At 43.6% G+C, this 16,045-nt stretch overlaps 1 protein-coding gene across 2 annotated transcripts in view; it reads left to right on the top strand.

Annotated features, from left to right (window-relative positions):
* The window catches only part of LOC147901160 (Zinc finger, C3HC4 type (RING finger) family protein), a 159,104-nt gene extending 145,824 nt beyond the window's left edge, over positions 1-13,280 (top strand). Inside the window, exons 11-13 of one of the 2 annotated variants that reach the window (XM_087375570.1) lie at positions 11,761-12,515; positions 12,659-12,799; positions 12,888-13,280. In XM_087375570.1, the coding sequence (XP_087231696.1) occupies positions 11,761-11,958 (198 nt within the window). In that variant the 3' untranslated portion in view covers positions 11,959-12,515; positions 12,659-12,799; positions 12,888-13,280. Of the gene's footprint in view, positions 1-11,760; positions 12,800-12,887 lie in introns of both variants that reach the window. The other variant, XM_087375571.1, reaches the window with a different exon arrangement.
* The last annotated feature ends 2,765 nt before the right edge of the window (positions 13,281-16,045 follow it).

Here is a 16,045-nt window from a genome sequence, read left to right as displayed (position 1 = left end):
CCACTAAGCCCCATGTGATGAAGAAACGGGAGGGAACAAGTCTACTCAAAAGTTCTGCAATCCCCTTCCGGACAACCCTGGCCTGTCTGCAATCCCATAGGCAATGTTGAATGGACTCTCAGCAAAGAGGCAACTCGCGCATGTGGAGTGAGTCCCAAATCTAGACCTCCAATGATTTGCTACAATCCCTCCATGAATAGAAATCCAAAATAAGAGAGTGATTTATCTGTTCCTGAGAGACTTAGAGCTTTCTCCAAAAACATTTCTACAAATCTGCAGATATCTGAAACAGATCCTCCAGAGAGAATCCTTAAAGCTGCCCCAAGCTTCCAGAATGGTAGCAATTAGGGGGGAAGAAGGCATCCTACGGTGTGCGACATAAAGATCCACCTAATGCTGTCCATCAAATCACCACCTGAGGAGGGGGGATCTCTTTGTTTCTAACTTTTGCCTCACTAACATTCGCCCTCTATAGTCCCTTTTCCTTTTGTTTCCTTGTCTTTGGGTGGGATGGGGATTTCTCATGTGATTCTTTCCTTCTTTTTGAATTGCCCATTAGTCCACTTTCTCCTTTGGACGCTTTTTTGCACTGTTTAATACCTTCTTTCTCTTCAACCTCAACTTTATTTGCAATGTGTTTCTCAATTTCTTATCTTCTCTTTGATTGTCAAAGATAGAATCCATGGAAGTAATCCCACACAACCTACTAAAATGCATCCACTACTGAAAAAGCCTTGACTTGCCAAGAAGCCATACGAAACCCTTGAAACTTAGAGCACCACGTGTTACAGTTTGCATCTTGAGTGTGCATGCTCTACTGCCAGATTTAACATTAGCTTTGTAAAGCACTCTTTCCTAATCTCTACTTCATATCACGGGAGCAGCACCATGAATCACCTCCCAGCCAGATCTTGCTGAGGCTAACAAGCAGACAGAGATTCTCCGTTCGAAATCTTACGTGAATAATAATCCTTCTCTTCTCTCTCTAGCCTCAACAAGCCCCAATTCCCTAGATAGATCTAGATGCCACATGTCATCCATATAGGGCCTTGCTAATGTAACATTTCACCCCTCTCTTGGGATGCATTAATTCCTTTGCCCCTAGGCACAATCTTTGCACTAGGCCCTTGGCCTTAGGTCTACCTAGTCTGGTGCTATCAGCCCTCACCTAGGACCTTGACATTAATTCCCTCCCGATCTTTTACATGAAGCGCAAACAAATATATTACAGAGATAGATCCTTTAAGGGAAATGTCGACTGATTCTTCCGAGGTCATGCTACCTCAGCTAGAGCGTAACATTCCTTCCCTCTTCAGACATCAGCGTCCTCGATAATAAAGTTTGGGAACACTCTCCGCAACTGATATATGGATTCCTAGGTAGCTTCAGATAGAGGCTGACCATGCCATGCAACCAACACGGTGGATATCTTTCGATTTCGTATTTGCATTGTTCCTCAGTCCAGGATTCTTGTTGGTTTGTGCCTTGCATTATCCTCTATCTCCTGAAACAAAACCACACCTTCGATTAGTGAGTCACCTATATGTAAAAATTTCTTTAAGCACGAAACATGAAAAACCGGGTGCACCTTACACCCCTGTGGCAATTCTAATTTATAGGCTACATTGCCTATTCTCTTTAGAATTAACCACGGTCCACAGTATCGAGGTGATAACTTAGCACACTCTCCTGAAGTCAACGACTTCAAGTGCGAAGGAACTTTGAGAAAAACTTTTTCTCCTTCCTTAAATACTCTTATAGACCGGTTTTCATCCGCATACACCTTGGCTCTATTCATAGCCTGGCGGATATTAGCTCTCGCAAGTGCTAGCATCTCCCGCATCTGAACTACAAAGTTCGCGGCACTAGGCACTTTCTGAGGTACTCCAACTATAGTTGGATTGGCTGGTCTATAACCATAGTTCAGCTCAAACGGATTGAACCCGGTAGAGGAATGTTTTCTATCATTGTAGGCAAACTCCAACAATGGCAACCACTTGTCCCACGTATGTTGCCTCAATGACACATATGCCCTCAGCATATCCTCTAAAGTCTGGTTGACTCTCTCCATTTGACCATCCGTCTCAGGATGATCCCCACTACTCATTCCCAACTCAGTCCTTAGTGTCTCATATACCACTGTCCAAAAATAACCGGTAAATCTGACATCTCTATCTGACACTATGGATCTAGGCAGTCCATGCAGACGAAATATATGTCTAATAAACAAATCCGCTACTTGCGGGGCACTAACAGACTCTCTAGTCGGAATGAAGTGAGCCATCTTGGTTAGACGATCAACCACCACAAGGATAGAATCATACCCTCCTTGTGTCGTAGGCAGCCCTACAATAAAGTCCATGGAAATGCTCTCCCACTTACTTAGTGGTATTTTCAAGGGCTGTAAAAGTCCGGGTGGCTTCACCCGCTCGGCCTTACTTACTTGACACGAGAAACACCGTGTCACATATTCATGAATATGCTTTTTCATCTTTGGCCAAAAGAAATCTCGCTTCACGAGATCATATGTCTTCTCGACTCCTGGATGTCCCGCACATGGGCTATCATGGCACTGTCGAATGACTCTCTGCCTGAGATCATTCTGACTAGGTACTACAACCTTGCCATTTCTAACTAGCATACCATCCCTTATGGTATATCTTGCATATGTTTGGCCTTTTCTGGATGCCAGGTCATCCTTTTCATTTTCCCCGGGTTTTAACACATGAGCCTTAGGCCATAAGCTCTGGACAAACTCGTCCACCTTTTGAGTTTCTCTAATCTCGGTCATTAGAGCACTCTCTAATACCGTGAAACTCAGGTTGTGCATAATGCGAGACAACGCATCAGCCACCTTATTATCTTTTCCTCTTCGGTACCGAATCGTTAGATTAAATTCCTGCATGAGCTCTGCCCACCTAGCTTGGCGGCCCCTCAAGTCAGGCTGTTTACAAAAATGTTTCAGAGTATCATGATCCACATCGACATAAAACTCTGACCCATACAAGTAATGCCTCCATGTTTTCAAAGCATGGATAACAGCATACAACTCCAATTCATGAGTTAGCCAATTCCTTTGAGCGGGAGAAAGCTTCTTGCTTTCAAAGGCTACTGGCCTTTCCTCTTGGAGGAGAACTGCTCCTACCGCAATGCCACTTGCATCGGTTTTTAGGAACAACGGTTTCTGGGAATCAACTATTTTTAACACCGGTCCTGTGACCACAGCTTGTTTTATGGTGTTAAAACTTTCTTGTTGATTCTGTCCCCATATAAAAGGTACTTTATCTGAGGTCAGATCAGTCAATGGCGATACTATTCCGCAATATCCTTTGATATGCCTTCTATAAAACTAGACAAATCCCAAGAATGATCGCAACGCGGTCAGACTCTGAGGGATTGACCAAGTTAGTATCGCAGCCACTTTCTTCGGATCCATTTCTACCCCCTGTGGAGTAATTATGAACCCTAAATATTCAAGCCTAACCATACACATTATAGTTTTCTTTTTATTTACATAAAGACTGGCTTTCCTCAAAGTACTGAACACTACTCTTAAGTGTTCACGATGCTCAGTAATACTTTTACTGAATATCAGGATATCGTCAATAAAATGTACTACGAACTTTCCGATATACGGACGTAGTTAATCGTTCATAAGCATGACGAAGGTCGCTGGAGCATTGGTAAGTCCAAAGGGCATTACCAAAAACTCATAATGACCAAACCTGCTTCTGAAAGCGGTTTTATGCACATCCTCGGCTCTATAATCCGGATCTGATGGTAGCCACACTTAAGATCTATCTTGCTGAAAACCACAGCTCCATGTAATGCATCTAGCAAATCATCAATCCGAGCCATCGGATACCTGTGCTTAACAGTGATATTATTCAATGCTCTGTAATCTATACAGAGGCGAACCGTATCATCCTTTTTCTTCTTTAATATCACTGGCGAAGCAAAAGGTGAGAAACTTGGTTGGAGGTATTCTTCCAGTTGTCTACGCACCTCCGCCTCTTCAGTAAAACTCATTCTATAGGGAGGTCTATTTACAGGTTCTGCCCCCGGGATCAGTTCAATCTTATGTTGAACTTTCCGCTCTGGAGGTAACCCATAAGGTAGTTCATCCCTAAAACATTCAGAGAACTCCTCTGTTATAAGATTAGCCAGCTTGGTCATCTCACCACTTTGCGTAACATCAGTGCTAGCTGAAGAATCATCAACCGGCTCTACCGATGCTGTGCAAAGGAATAAAAACTCTACTTGAGCTTTTCGGATTTCCATCACGGAAACCAACGGTCCCTGAGGTATATCTTTCTCACCTCGCAAGACATAAAGCACATCATTCATCTTGAATTGATATACGTGCTTTTTCCAATCAATGGCTGGATTCTTCCTAGAATGCCACGCCATACCCAAGGCTATATCTGCATGAGCAAGCTTGGTCATTTCAAAATCAAGCTTCTCAGCATAGTCCTGAATACGAAGCTCCAACTGGGTAACCCTTTGGTCCCATACTTCAGTTGAACTTCCATCTGCCATTCTGACTGTGTACGCATAGTCAGATGGACTTGTCTTTAATTTCAGCCTCTTCACGAGCTTGGAGTTAATCACATTGTGAGTTGACGCCGAGTCAAACAACACAATGACATCATGATTGGCCACTTGCCCTTTCATTTTAATTAACTCCGTATCATTAAAGGCTGTATACCCCGTTGCTGCGGGCTTAGATAGGATGTTATCAGGTGCACTCGTCACTAACTTAGCAACAGACACACATAACAAACAAGGTACTAATCTGTGAGAAGATCCCGCCAGCTGAATCTGCATCTCTTCCGCTCTGGGACTTCCCTGCATCTCCACGTCGCACTCTGAGATCACCATCTCAGCCATCCGACGATCTTTGTTACGTGGACAATCCTTCCACTGATGAGGCTGAAGGCAACCGAAACATAAGCCTTCTCTCCTCGCTTTTTCCCTTTGTTCTGGGTTCAGGGGCGACTTAGACCAAGCCCGGGCTGCCATTGGGGTTACTTTCCTCTTCACTCCAATGGTGGTACTTGGTTTGGGAGTTTCAGCCGGTCTCACTTGCTTGGCTTGACCACTCGGCTGCGAACCACTCCCTCTACTAGCCCACTTCTTCTTAAATCCAGATTTCTTCGGATATCCATACTGGGTTCCGACCTGTGCAAACCCACTTGGCTTGCTGCCTTTGGCATCCTCATAGTTCAGGGCTATAGCTATTGCATCATCTAGCGTGTTCGCGTACTTAGCCCTAACTTCCATTTTTATTCGATCATTCAATCCAAATATGAAATCTTTCACTTGGATTGATTGAGGCAGGGGCTCGTCAACCTTCATTACACTCTCTCGAAACATATCAGTGTAATACATGGAGCATTTCCTGGGGCAGCCCACTCTCGGGTTGTGGGGCCCGTTTTGAGCCCCAGATGATCCCGGATGGCTTTGGGCCAAACGGAGACCGTAGGGTAGTTGCTCTATTCTGTGCCATGGTTCTATCATGTGGTCGGTGGCCTACGACCTCCAATTGGCCATTTTGGGCGAACTGGGTCGGTCGCCCCATCAGGTCTAACCGACTACGACTGGTGGCTATATAAGAGCAAGCCCGTGAAGCCCATAATCATCACTGGCTACAGCAACCGTGATTCCTTAGCATCTAGCCTCCGTTCTCTGACGAAGGTTCCTATATTGATCCCAAGCTCGGGATGCTTCGTTAGGAGGTAAGAAGTGTTTCCTGAACTCTCTTTTAAACCCCTCCCAGGTAGTGGATGCTATACCATCTTTTTGTTGTTTAATCCACCACCGATCCGCTGCCTCACTAAACATGTGGGTGGCCTCGCGGATCTTCTTGATGTCATTTCTGATTTCACAAATGGCGAACGCCTCGTCCCATTTGTGTAACCAGGTCTCAATGACATCGGAGCTACGATCGTTCATTCGACCAGAATACTTTTCCGGTCTGTAATTGGCAATATTTGGCACTTTAGCCTTCCTAGGCTCGACCGTATGGACACTAGACTCCGGTTCCATTGGAGCCTTTCCCTTCTCCTCTCGAGAAGGTCTGGCAGACATACTATGTATCGCTCTCCTAAGTTCGGACTGCCCTACATTGGCCTGTAATTGCTACGCTGACAACTGTTGCAAGGCATCCTCCAGCAATGCAATCCTGCCAGATAAAGTATGAGCTACTGGGCACGACCCCTGCTGGGTCGGCCGGACTCCTGATTCACCAGGGTCCCTCCTGGAAGCCCCTTCTTCTGCTTCCATTCCGTTCAATGGGAGTTTTGTTTTGTTTTGATTTTGATTTTTTTTTTTCAAAACACCACTAGAAAACTTTATTTACAAGCTGACACAATTCAGTGTACTAACAGTCTGGCACAATTCCCTATACTAGGGAATTCCTGCAATCCCACATTCACACTGATCAGGCATTTAATACAGGCATATATCTCAGATGGCGCTTTTCCCTATACTAGGGAAATTCCTGCAAACTGACTTTGACCGAAGCACACATGCATACACACAGGCATAGTAACTGTAGACTCTGCTGTACAGAAATAATAGGCTGCACAACAAAAACTGAAATCTTATAATGAAGGAAAATTTGATGCTCCCTGGAAGCTCCACGCAATTCGAGTCCCCGAAGCCTGTAGCCTCCACGTACTGCCTGCTCGCAACTGATACGATCTTTGTTTTCTTTTACTTCTGTTTGGAATGTGTCACAGCCTAAGAGAGGTCTGCGTGGCCTTGGACGAAACCGATAGGTTGTTCGTCAACCTATCGTCTACCTTCACCAGCCCTGCGCTCCTACGCTCAATCTGCGTCCCCAAGGGTCACTGGATCGTCGCTCCAGTCACTGCTTACGAACAGACTGCATGGCGTTGGAGATCGCTGCGCATACGTGTGCCAAGGAAGCAGACCACGGGCTAGCCAGCCTGCTCTGCGCCCTCTCTGCATTCCAAACGGTGTTAAGATGAGACGGATGACGTTCGACTAGCGCACTGCGTCGATCAGGCACCGTCACGAACTCCCGCTGTCCGTCGTCACGGGCACACCCCTCTCTGATTTCGTTGTAGTTGCAGGAGCGCCAATAGCCCCCTTTCCTAGTTCGTGGACGTCGCAGATTACCAGCCGCTCCACCTAGGCTCCAAGCCTGCTGTCCGTCAGTGCCTTACGGGACCCCCAAGCTCCAACCACGATTCAGAAGCCTCCGTCAACAAGCCTCCGTCCGTCGTCACGTCGCAGCATCACATAAACAGCCCGTCGATTTGGCGCTCAGGTCCTTCGACCATCCCCTCTATCCATCACGTGAAGGTCACCGTTGGACGACTCGCCACCAACGCTCCACGCCTTTCCATCGTCAGCCAGTCCCCTCCACTTCATAGCCTTGGCTCTGATACCAATTGTAAAGCACTCTTTCCTAATCTCTACTTCATATCACGGGAGCAGCACCATGAATCACCTCCCAGCCAGATCTTGCTGAGGCTAACAAGCAGACAGAGATTCTCCGTTCGAAATCTTACGTGAATAATAATCCTTCTCTTCTCTCTCTAGCCTCAACAAGCCCCAATTCCCTAGATAGATCTAGATGCCACATGTCATTCATATAGGGCCTTGCTAATGTAACATTTCACCCCTCTCTTGGGATGCATTAATTCCTTTGCCCCTAGGCACAATCTTTGCACTAGGCCGGCCCTTGGCCTTAGGTCTACCTAGTCTGGTGCTATCAGCCCTCACCTAGGACCTTGACATTAATTCCCTCCCGATCTTTTACATGAAGCGCAAACAAATATATTATAGAGATAGATCCTTTAAGGGAAATGTCGACTGATTCTTCTGAGGTCATGCTACCTCAGCTAGAGCGTAACAAGCTTGCTGCCTTATTCTTTGTGGTATCAGAGGCTTAAGGGTCTATTCTCGTGAACTACAACTAGCAAAAGGAGGAGCCCCTTTGTGTGGAGGAGGGAGACTCGATTTTCAGCTAAGCCCACTTTTGGTCAAGTTGGGTGTAGCTTCAGTCTTAGTTTTTTTTTTTCTCTTGCTATGGCTTTCACATGCCTATCACCAACTTTGATGAAGAGGAAAAAACTTGGATGAGACTAAGTTATCCACTTTGAAAGGTGGAGATGTGTACCCACATGGTTACAAGAAAGACTTGAAAGATCATGGTTGTGCAATAAAATCATGGGAAGCCTACCAATCCAAATATATTGGGAAGTGGGAACACAGAGGTACCAAAGCTTTTTACTTGATCTTTGGAATACAATGGACGATTCCTCATATTTAACTTGGAATAAAATCATGGGAAGCCTACCAATCCAAATATATTGGGAAGTGGGAACACAAAGGTGCCAAAGCTTTTTACTTGATCATTGGAATACAATGGACGATTCCTCATATTTAACTTGGGGAGACGGCCTTTAAAGCCTAGATGATATTGTATCTGTTCTCTCGATTACTTGCACTATTGAGGTGGCTCGCTATTTGTTGCCTGAGATAGGCATTGATAGGCTAGAGCCAAGTTTTGTGAGGTTTTTCAATGGTTTTTGTTTTGAAGTTTCATCTATCTTTTAACAAACTTCATCTTGTCATCAATTAATCTTTTATTCACCATTTGTGAAATTTCTTTTGCATCAACATATATTTTAATCTCGATTTCAAAATCTACATGTTTTGTGTTAAGAATCGAACTTTCTGTTTTTTATTGGGTTAGCTATTGATGGAGGTTATGCATAATGTCTTTAAGTTTCTTCCATCCTTAATACATGAACCTTCGCAAATTGGGATTTAGCACCAATATTACGAATGTGTTTGCAATAGCCAAGTAATCCTGGAAGATCATACTTGTTCTCTTACCACCTGCACTACTTCTATTAAGGGAGCTAGTGCTTACTCTATTTGCAAGGATTCTACCGAGATTATGCTGAACATAGCACCAAAGGATGTCTACTGAGTCTCTTTTTGAGCTTAAAACTCACAAGGACTTAAAGATCTTTGGGTTATCATCAACCTTGTAGATGAGGGTTTCATGGATGTTTATCTTCCTCTTTTTTGTGAGAGTGAGGTAGAAATGTTTAGAATCCCTGGCCATCAATACATTCATTTTGAATGTTTTGTTATATAGTGATAGAACCGTTGTTCTACATGGGTGTCAATACAACTTGCATCACAAGTCTTACCTACACAAGGCACTTGAGACTGAGGACGCTAGAATTGGTCTTATGCAGGGAAGATTTGCTCACAAGTCTTAACTACACAAGGCACTTGAGACTGAGGATGCTAGAATCGGTCTTATGCAGGGAAGATTTGCTCATATGATTGTATATATTAAGCTCAAAATGTACCTTACTGAGTCTCATTTGTTAATGGCTTTTTGTCTACATGTCAAAAGTCCGTCCATGGATTGTCTATGAAGCTAAATATTAGCATTGCGCTATTCATGTAAGATCTATGAGCTATCTTGTGTGCACTATCAATCCTTTCCTTAGGCATATCTAAAACAAGGATGGATGTATCCTATATGGTCACACGAACACTGAGCTTATAAATTTGATATTTGATTCGATTGAGATGCGGCGTGAATGAGCAATGGACTATTAGTCCAACATAGGTGAGCCTTCTTCTACGGGAATTCCCTTTTTGTTAATTGAAGAAGTCTCTTCCAAGTCCCTTATTAATGTTTCTCAAAAGAATGCCATTCCAAAGAGAGTGATCAAGCTTAAGTTTCCTTCCTCTGCTTAGTTCCTTGGCTTATTTCACAGAGAGAAGATGAGTTTACTTCAGATATTGATTCCAAAATGATAAATAGGTGAAGCCATGGGAGATCGGTTGAAAGTTTTGTGAACAGGTTCTCCGACTTCTTGTTTTCTTCCTACCCAAAGCCTATTTGTGTAAAATTTAAGCCAAAAGCTGCTACATTAATGTTTGTACACAAAAGGGATTTTGTGTCTTCATCTGGCAAACGTGATTGGCCTGTCGAACTAGAATTCATGTTCCTTCTCATTATACTCTTGTTGCTCCTATAGAAATCAAGACGAGTTTGAGGAGGAGATGAATTCAGAGCCCTCAAGTTCTCAGCCTAGTATTTCTCATGACACATATTGGACAGGAAAGGTGATAGAGTATCCTGGCACTCCTAGCCTATGTTTCATGGAAGAAGAATTCCTGACCAGTTTCCAAAACGGTGATCTGGATGAACCATCTAACCTGCAGCCTAAGTCCTTCCCAAGGTATGCCCCCAACATTGATTGTGAACGCCCACAAAGAATGAAGGATTTGTTATAAGTGTTCTATAAGCATATCATGGATTTAATTCATGTTTTCTGATGGGATCTGCGGAGGCAACCAAAGGTTTTAGCGGTACTCTTGGAAACTAATGAGATTTAGTGCCAAATTTTGATTGGGATAGTACCTTTAGCAGTCACAATGAGAATGGTGGGGCAAATGAGTGGATGCATTATTTGGTTCCATAGTGAATCAGTGTATGCCAACTTTGTCAGATGATGCTAATCAGGCCACCAATGAATTTTTGTCAATGAGGCTATGTGACCTGACCACGCTGGAACAATATAATTGTTATGTTCAGCAGTTGATTTATCAAGCTGGTTACAATATTTGCAGTCCTTGCCTTATCAATAGGTAATACTGCTTTGAATCAGATAGAAGATAGTTTGGATTAATGGGTAGCCAATGGAAGTCTGCAAGTCTCTTGAGGATTCAGTTCACTAATATTTTCCACCAGATCCAGTAATTAATCAAGCATCAATATTCCAAGAAACTCTTGAAAAATAAAGTTAAGAAGCATAATTGCTTCTTCTCTTTGCATTTAGTTTGTGGGAACCAAGCAGTTCTATCCCCCTAAGCAGAAGAAGAACAAGCTCTTGCGTACTGTCTCCAAAAATTCCTAGAGCCTTTTCAATCACGCTTTCATTGATGGTAATTGGTCACAATGAGGCAGAACAATCTCTTGAAGATTTGGGAGATGAAGACGAGGAAATTGCTAAAGCTGGTAATGCATATACACTAGTGCAATATTGTGCTTATGAGCACGTCAGTGTACTGCCAATGCTTCTTGGACTGTACCGACCAGTGGTCCATCTGCTTTAGGAACCTACAAAACTCTCCTGCAGTGAAAGGTCAAGCCACCCTCTTTTGGAAATCTTCTCAACCACCATCAAGGTCTGGCATTCAAGCTTATTAGTTGCAACCAGATGTTCAGGTTAGAAAGCTCACTGTTTTGATCACTTTGAGTCAGTGCTTTATTGCTTCTAGAAACAGGTGCTTGGTTGGACCAGAAGGTTATAACTCACGTGCAGTGTGAGAAGGAAAAGAACAAAGCCAAATATTTTATACGCAAATATCTCCGAGTACAAGAAACAGATGTGGTGAGGTTGGATGTTGATGCTGGTGTTAGCAACAAAAGAATGGAATTCAAATTGTCATCAACATTATTTGAAAATGCAGTCATGAAAACCTCAGAAAATAAAACTTATTTAGGCATAAGTTTCAGTTGTGTTGGGATTTAAGGGGGCCTTGCATCACTTTATTTTCTTGGGGTAATTTTTAATTCCATTCAGATTCTGGGTGCTTTCCATTTCTTCTGTTATGTACAAGGCTCAGGCTCAAGTTCTGTGCGGTTTGATTTGATATTTTTGATGCGAGGATCTGTCTCTTGCAAGTACGTAATTACTGCTCTGCAAAAATATCTTTTTACTTATTTGACCTCTGAATTTGTATGTACAGGCAAGAGCAGATGTGGCCACAAAAGAAGCAGAAGCTGCTCGAGCAGCATGGTTGTGTCGAGTATGTCTGAACATAGATGTGAACAGGCTGCTGGTGCCTTGTGGTCATGTGATGTGTCAAAATTGTTGTGCTGCTGTTACACGGTGCCCTTTTTGCCGACAGGCGGTTTCCAAAGCTGTCCATTTGTATCGCCCATAAAAAATCCTGATGAGACCCTGAGCTGCTTTGGAGTAACCAGCATCCTAGCAACAACCCTGGATACCTCTACAGAAGTTGTTCTGGGGCTGTGGATGCCATGAATAATGCTCACTAGGCAGGGGCCTCCAAGAGCCTTGTATCCAGTGTAGAGTATGAGAAGGAATAATCTTTTGTGGTTCGATTCTTCTTTGCATAGAATCGACATCTCATGTACTACATGCAATAATTGTCTTCTGTAGCTGCTAGGCCAACTGACCTCTGGTCAGAAATCTCTATCTCTCTCTCTCTCTCTCTCTCGCTCGCTCGCTCGCTCGCTCGCTCCCAACTTCATAAAAACCATGAGCTAGGAATATACAGGTCCTATAGACCCCTAAAATCTCACCTTTAGCTACAGGAGGATTCTGATTATTGAGGGTGACACCTCCTTTTTTTCCATTCTTTCATTTTTGTACTCGATGGATTATGGCTCCTCTTCTGGGGCACTGATATTCTTTTCTTCAAACTCTCTTGGAGACCTCCATCCCTTGAATGGCCTCAGGAGTTCCTGTGCATTTCAGGTATGTCTTGGGCTATCAGGCTCCACTAAGTCGCTAAACAGTATTTTGTAAAATTACAGGGTCAGTGCTCAGTCTCTGAATTCATCATTGTCTAGAGCAATATGAGGCAAGTTCATGTATACTAAACAAAGAATGCATGGCAGGTCAATGCGAATAATTATTGTTGACATTTTCAAAGAAAGTTTATGTACTCGTATTATAGCTTCCAACAAAAGGCCTTCCATCGGAAACATGGAATCATTTGTGCGAAGAGGATGGAAGTAAATGTACTCCAGCAATTTCATGTTAGTATTTTAAGCGACCAAATATTGTGGTAGAAATGAAACTCGATTTCTGGTTCCTCCTCAAAATGACATGCTTTTCTTATGGCAGTGTTTGCAAAGTTGGTGCTTTACCAGTGGGTTCTTTCTTGGTGACTAGGCGCATTGCTTCTTGACATTGTCCATCTTGTTTGCATCCAAGGGAGACAGCCCTCCATCTACTCTGGACTTGCCCGGTTGCTTGTGATTTTCTTCCCAGATTGGGGACTTATCTTCGTGCCCAATTTCCTAGCATTGCTTTTGGCAGGCAGTTTTGGTTGTTTGGGAGATCTACTACTACCACAGAGACTACATTCAGGTTTTCAGTTGGTGTCGTTATTGGCCTCTATGGTCTTTATATCATGCCCGTAGCTCTCGGCTCTATGGCCAATCCACCATGGATGTTTATCATTTCTTCCACTCCCTAGGATGCACATTTCATGGGAGATCTTCCTCCGGCCCAGCTAGAAGTGTTCTTTCACTATTTTTAGTTTTCTTGTACTTGCTGTTCTTTACTGGAGCAGCTACATTCTGCTTTCTGTTCAGCATATGAGTAGTAGTTGTCTCACTTTGAGACAGCGATGAATGTACATTTTTCTCAATGAAAGGTTCTTTCACAAACAAAAACAAAAGTGTGTGAGTGTGAGTGTGAGTGTGAGTGTGTTCAGGGTCTTTGCAATGTCAATAAGTGGCTTTTCTGGCATTATGTACATAGAATGCACCCCGATGTGATCTCTTTACAGGAACACAACCAACACTTCTTGGCTGGCCAGCAAGGCCACTATGCTGGTTATGATATCTTTTATGCTGGTACAATGCACTTTTCGGGGGTCTGCATGCTGGTAAAACATGATATGCAGCCCACGGTTGCTTACAATGACCCTCAGGGTCGATGGATGGTGATCAGGTGCATCTGGCAAGCTGATCTCTATGAAATAGCATCTGTTTATGCCTCACAAACTTCTGCGACTAGAGCTCAAATGTGGGCCTCCCTCAAACAATATCCATGGCTGTCCAATGCCTTTTTGTGTGGAGACTTTAACAACTCGCCTGCCACTCAAGACAATACCACTCATCGTTCTCACATGATCCCCACTGAGCTTCGACATTGGGAAGATATGCTCTCATCCCTGCATGCAGAAGATCTATGGCTCTCAACAAGGGACAGAGATATGGGTTATACATATCATCACAATGCCTTTACTCATTACTGGGCTCGACTTGACAGATGGTATTTGCTGCATGCTCAGCAGTATGCTGATTTTACATGTACACTATGGGTCGATCATTCCCTCTTGCTATCTGATCACTTTCCAGTATGCTTGACATTATCTATAGCACGTCTGACAGATGATATGCCTTTTTTGGGTCGTCGCCTGCTCCATGTTAATAGTGCTTATCTGCTTCATCAACAATTTCAGAACATGGTGAGAGTGGCTGTCCGTCCCCTCCTCTTACATGCTCAGGAGGACATGGATTTTGCTTGGATCAGTCTTGCTCATCGCTTGCAGGCTGTTATTCAAGATTATGGACGGAGTTACATGGAAAACCTCAGGCTCAAGCTGAAATGGGCTCAATCTCACAAGCAACAAATGGATGCAATCAGTTCTCATAGGCAGCTTACCTCTTCTGAACAGGATTCTTGTGCTTATGCGGTTCATATCATCCACCAAAATGATCTTCGCAAATTAAAGAAGTGGCAAATCCGAGCTCGCATGAAACCCCTTTTGGATAAGGGCTGCTCCTCCAAAGCCTTTTTTAAAAGTCTCCATGCGGATAGGCGAAAGGAGAATATTTACAGGATCAAGAAAGATGATGGCACCTGGACCACTTCCAAATCAGAATTGGAATCGCAATGTTCTAGTCATTTCTAGCATCTCCTTTCTCTTCAGCCTGATCATTTGATGCAAGTGAATGCAGCCAGGTCTCAATTTCTTATGCATGTTCAGCCCATATTGTCTCGGGAACAGGCTTACGCATTGGAGCAGCCTTTTATGCTTAGTGAACTGGATGATGCTTTGAGTCATCTACGCAAAAGCAGCTCTCGTGGTTGGGATGGATTGACTGTCGAATTTTTCCGTGCATTTTGGGGTGATCTCAAGAACACTCTTCTTCTAATGATCAATCATGCTTGGGCAGAACAATCTCTTCCTCCATCCTGGAAACATGGCCTAGTCAAATTGATTCCCAAAAAAAGGTTGTGTGAGACGATGGCTGATTAGCGGTCTATATCTCTTATGCCTGTTATTTACAAACTCATTGCTAAAATGATTGTCCTCAGGGTTCGCTTCTTTTTGCAAGCAGGACTTCATCCTAGGCAGTATGGGTTTGTCCCCAGAAGGCACATCACTGACAATATCTCTAATGCTTTGCTTGCGATTGAGTATGCCAAATATTCCAAACAAGATGTTCTCATTCTGCAAGTAGACATTGCGAAAGCATTTGATACTGTCCATTGGGATTTTATTTCTCAGACTATGCATAAATTGGGATTTGGCCCTCGGCTGGTCCATATCATCTACTGGCTCTATTCTCATGCCACGGCGTAGTGCTTGCTTGGTGGTGGGTTGTCAAGAACCTGGACTATGACCCGCTCAGTGAGACACGGTTGCCCTCTTAGTTCCTTACTATATGCCATTGCTACCCATCCGTTACTGTTGCATATGGACCATCTTGCAGATATAGGACAGCTTCATGGCTTGCAAATTCCAGGGGCACAGTCATTTCTTGCACAGGCATATGCTGATGATTCATACTTTATGCCCAGGAATTCTCAAAGTGACCTCTCTCATTTGATGCATACACTGAATGACTTTGGCATAGCTGTTGGACTGCATATCAATTTTCCGAAATCCAAACTTCTAGCTTTGAAAGAAGCTGACTGGCATGCACTTCTCTGGCCAGGCCACATTATCTCTTCCCATACTATTGTGAGGCATCTAGGCTACCCCATTGGCTGGAATATTACCCCGCAACAACAGCTCAAATGGGTGCTTCAAAAGATCAACAAGAAGCTGGAATACTGGCATTTGTCCACTTGGCCTCTACATGTTCGACTTCGGATAGTACAGTCCATCATTATGGCATATGTGCAATTTTATTTGCCTCTTCTTCCCTGGTCTTTTAAGCATTTGGCTTCCTATATGTCCCAGGCTATGGAGATATTTTGGAAAAGCACATCTCATAAAAAGGCTTTGCGACTTCTACCTATGCAGTCTATTTGTTCACCCA

The sequence above is a fragment of the Dipteris shenzhenensis genome, chromosome 6, assembly GCF_047967505.1.
Source record: "Dipteris shenzhenensis isolate YYH24624 ecotype China chromosome 6, Dip_SZ_1.0, whole genome shotgun sequence".
Lineage (NCBI taxonomy): Eukaryota > Viridiplantae > Streptophyta > Polypodiopsida > Gleicheniales > Dipteridaceae > Dipteris > Dipteris shenzhenensis.
Note: the sequence above shows the minus strand (reverse complement) of the source record. Positions and strands in the feature narration are given on the sequence as shown.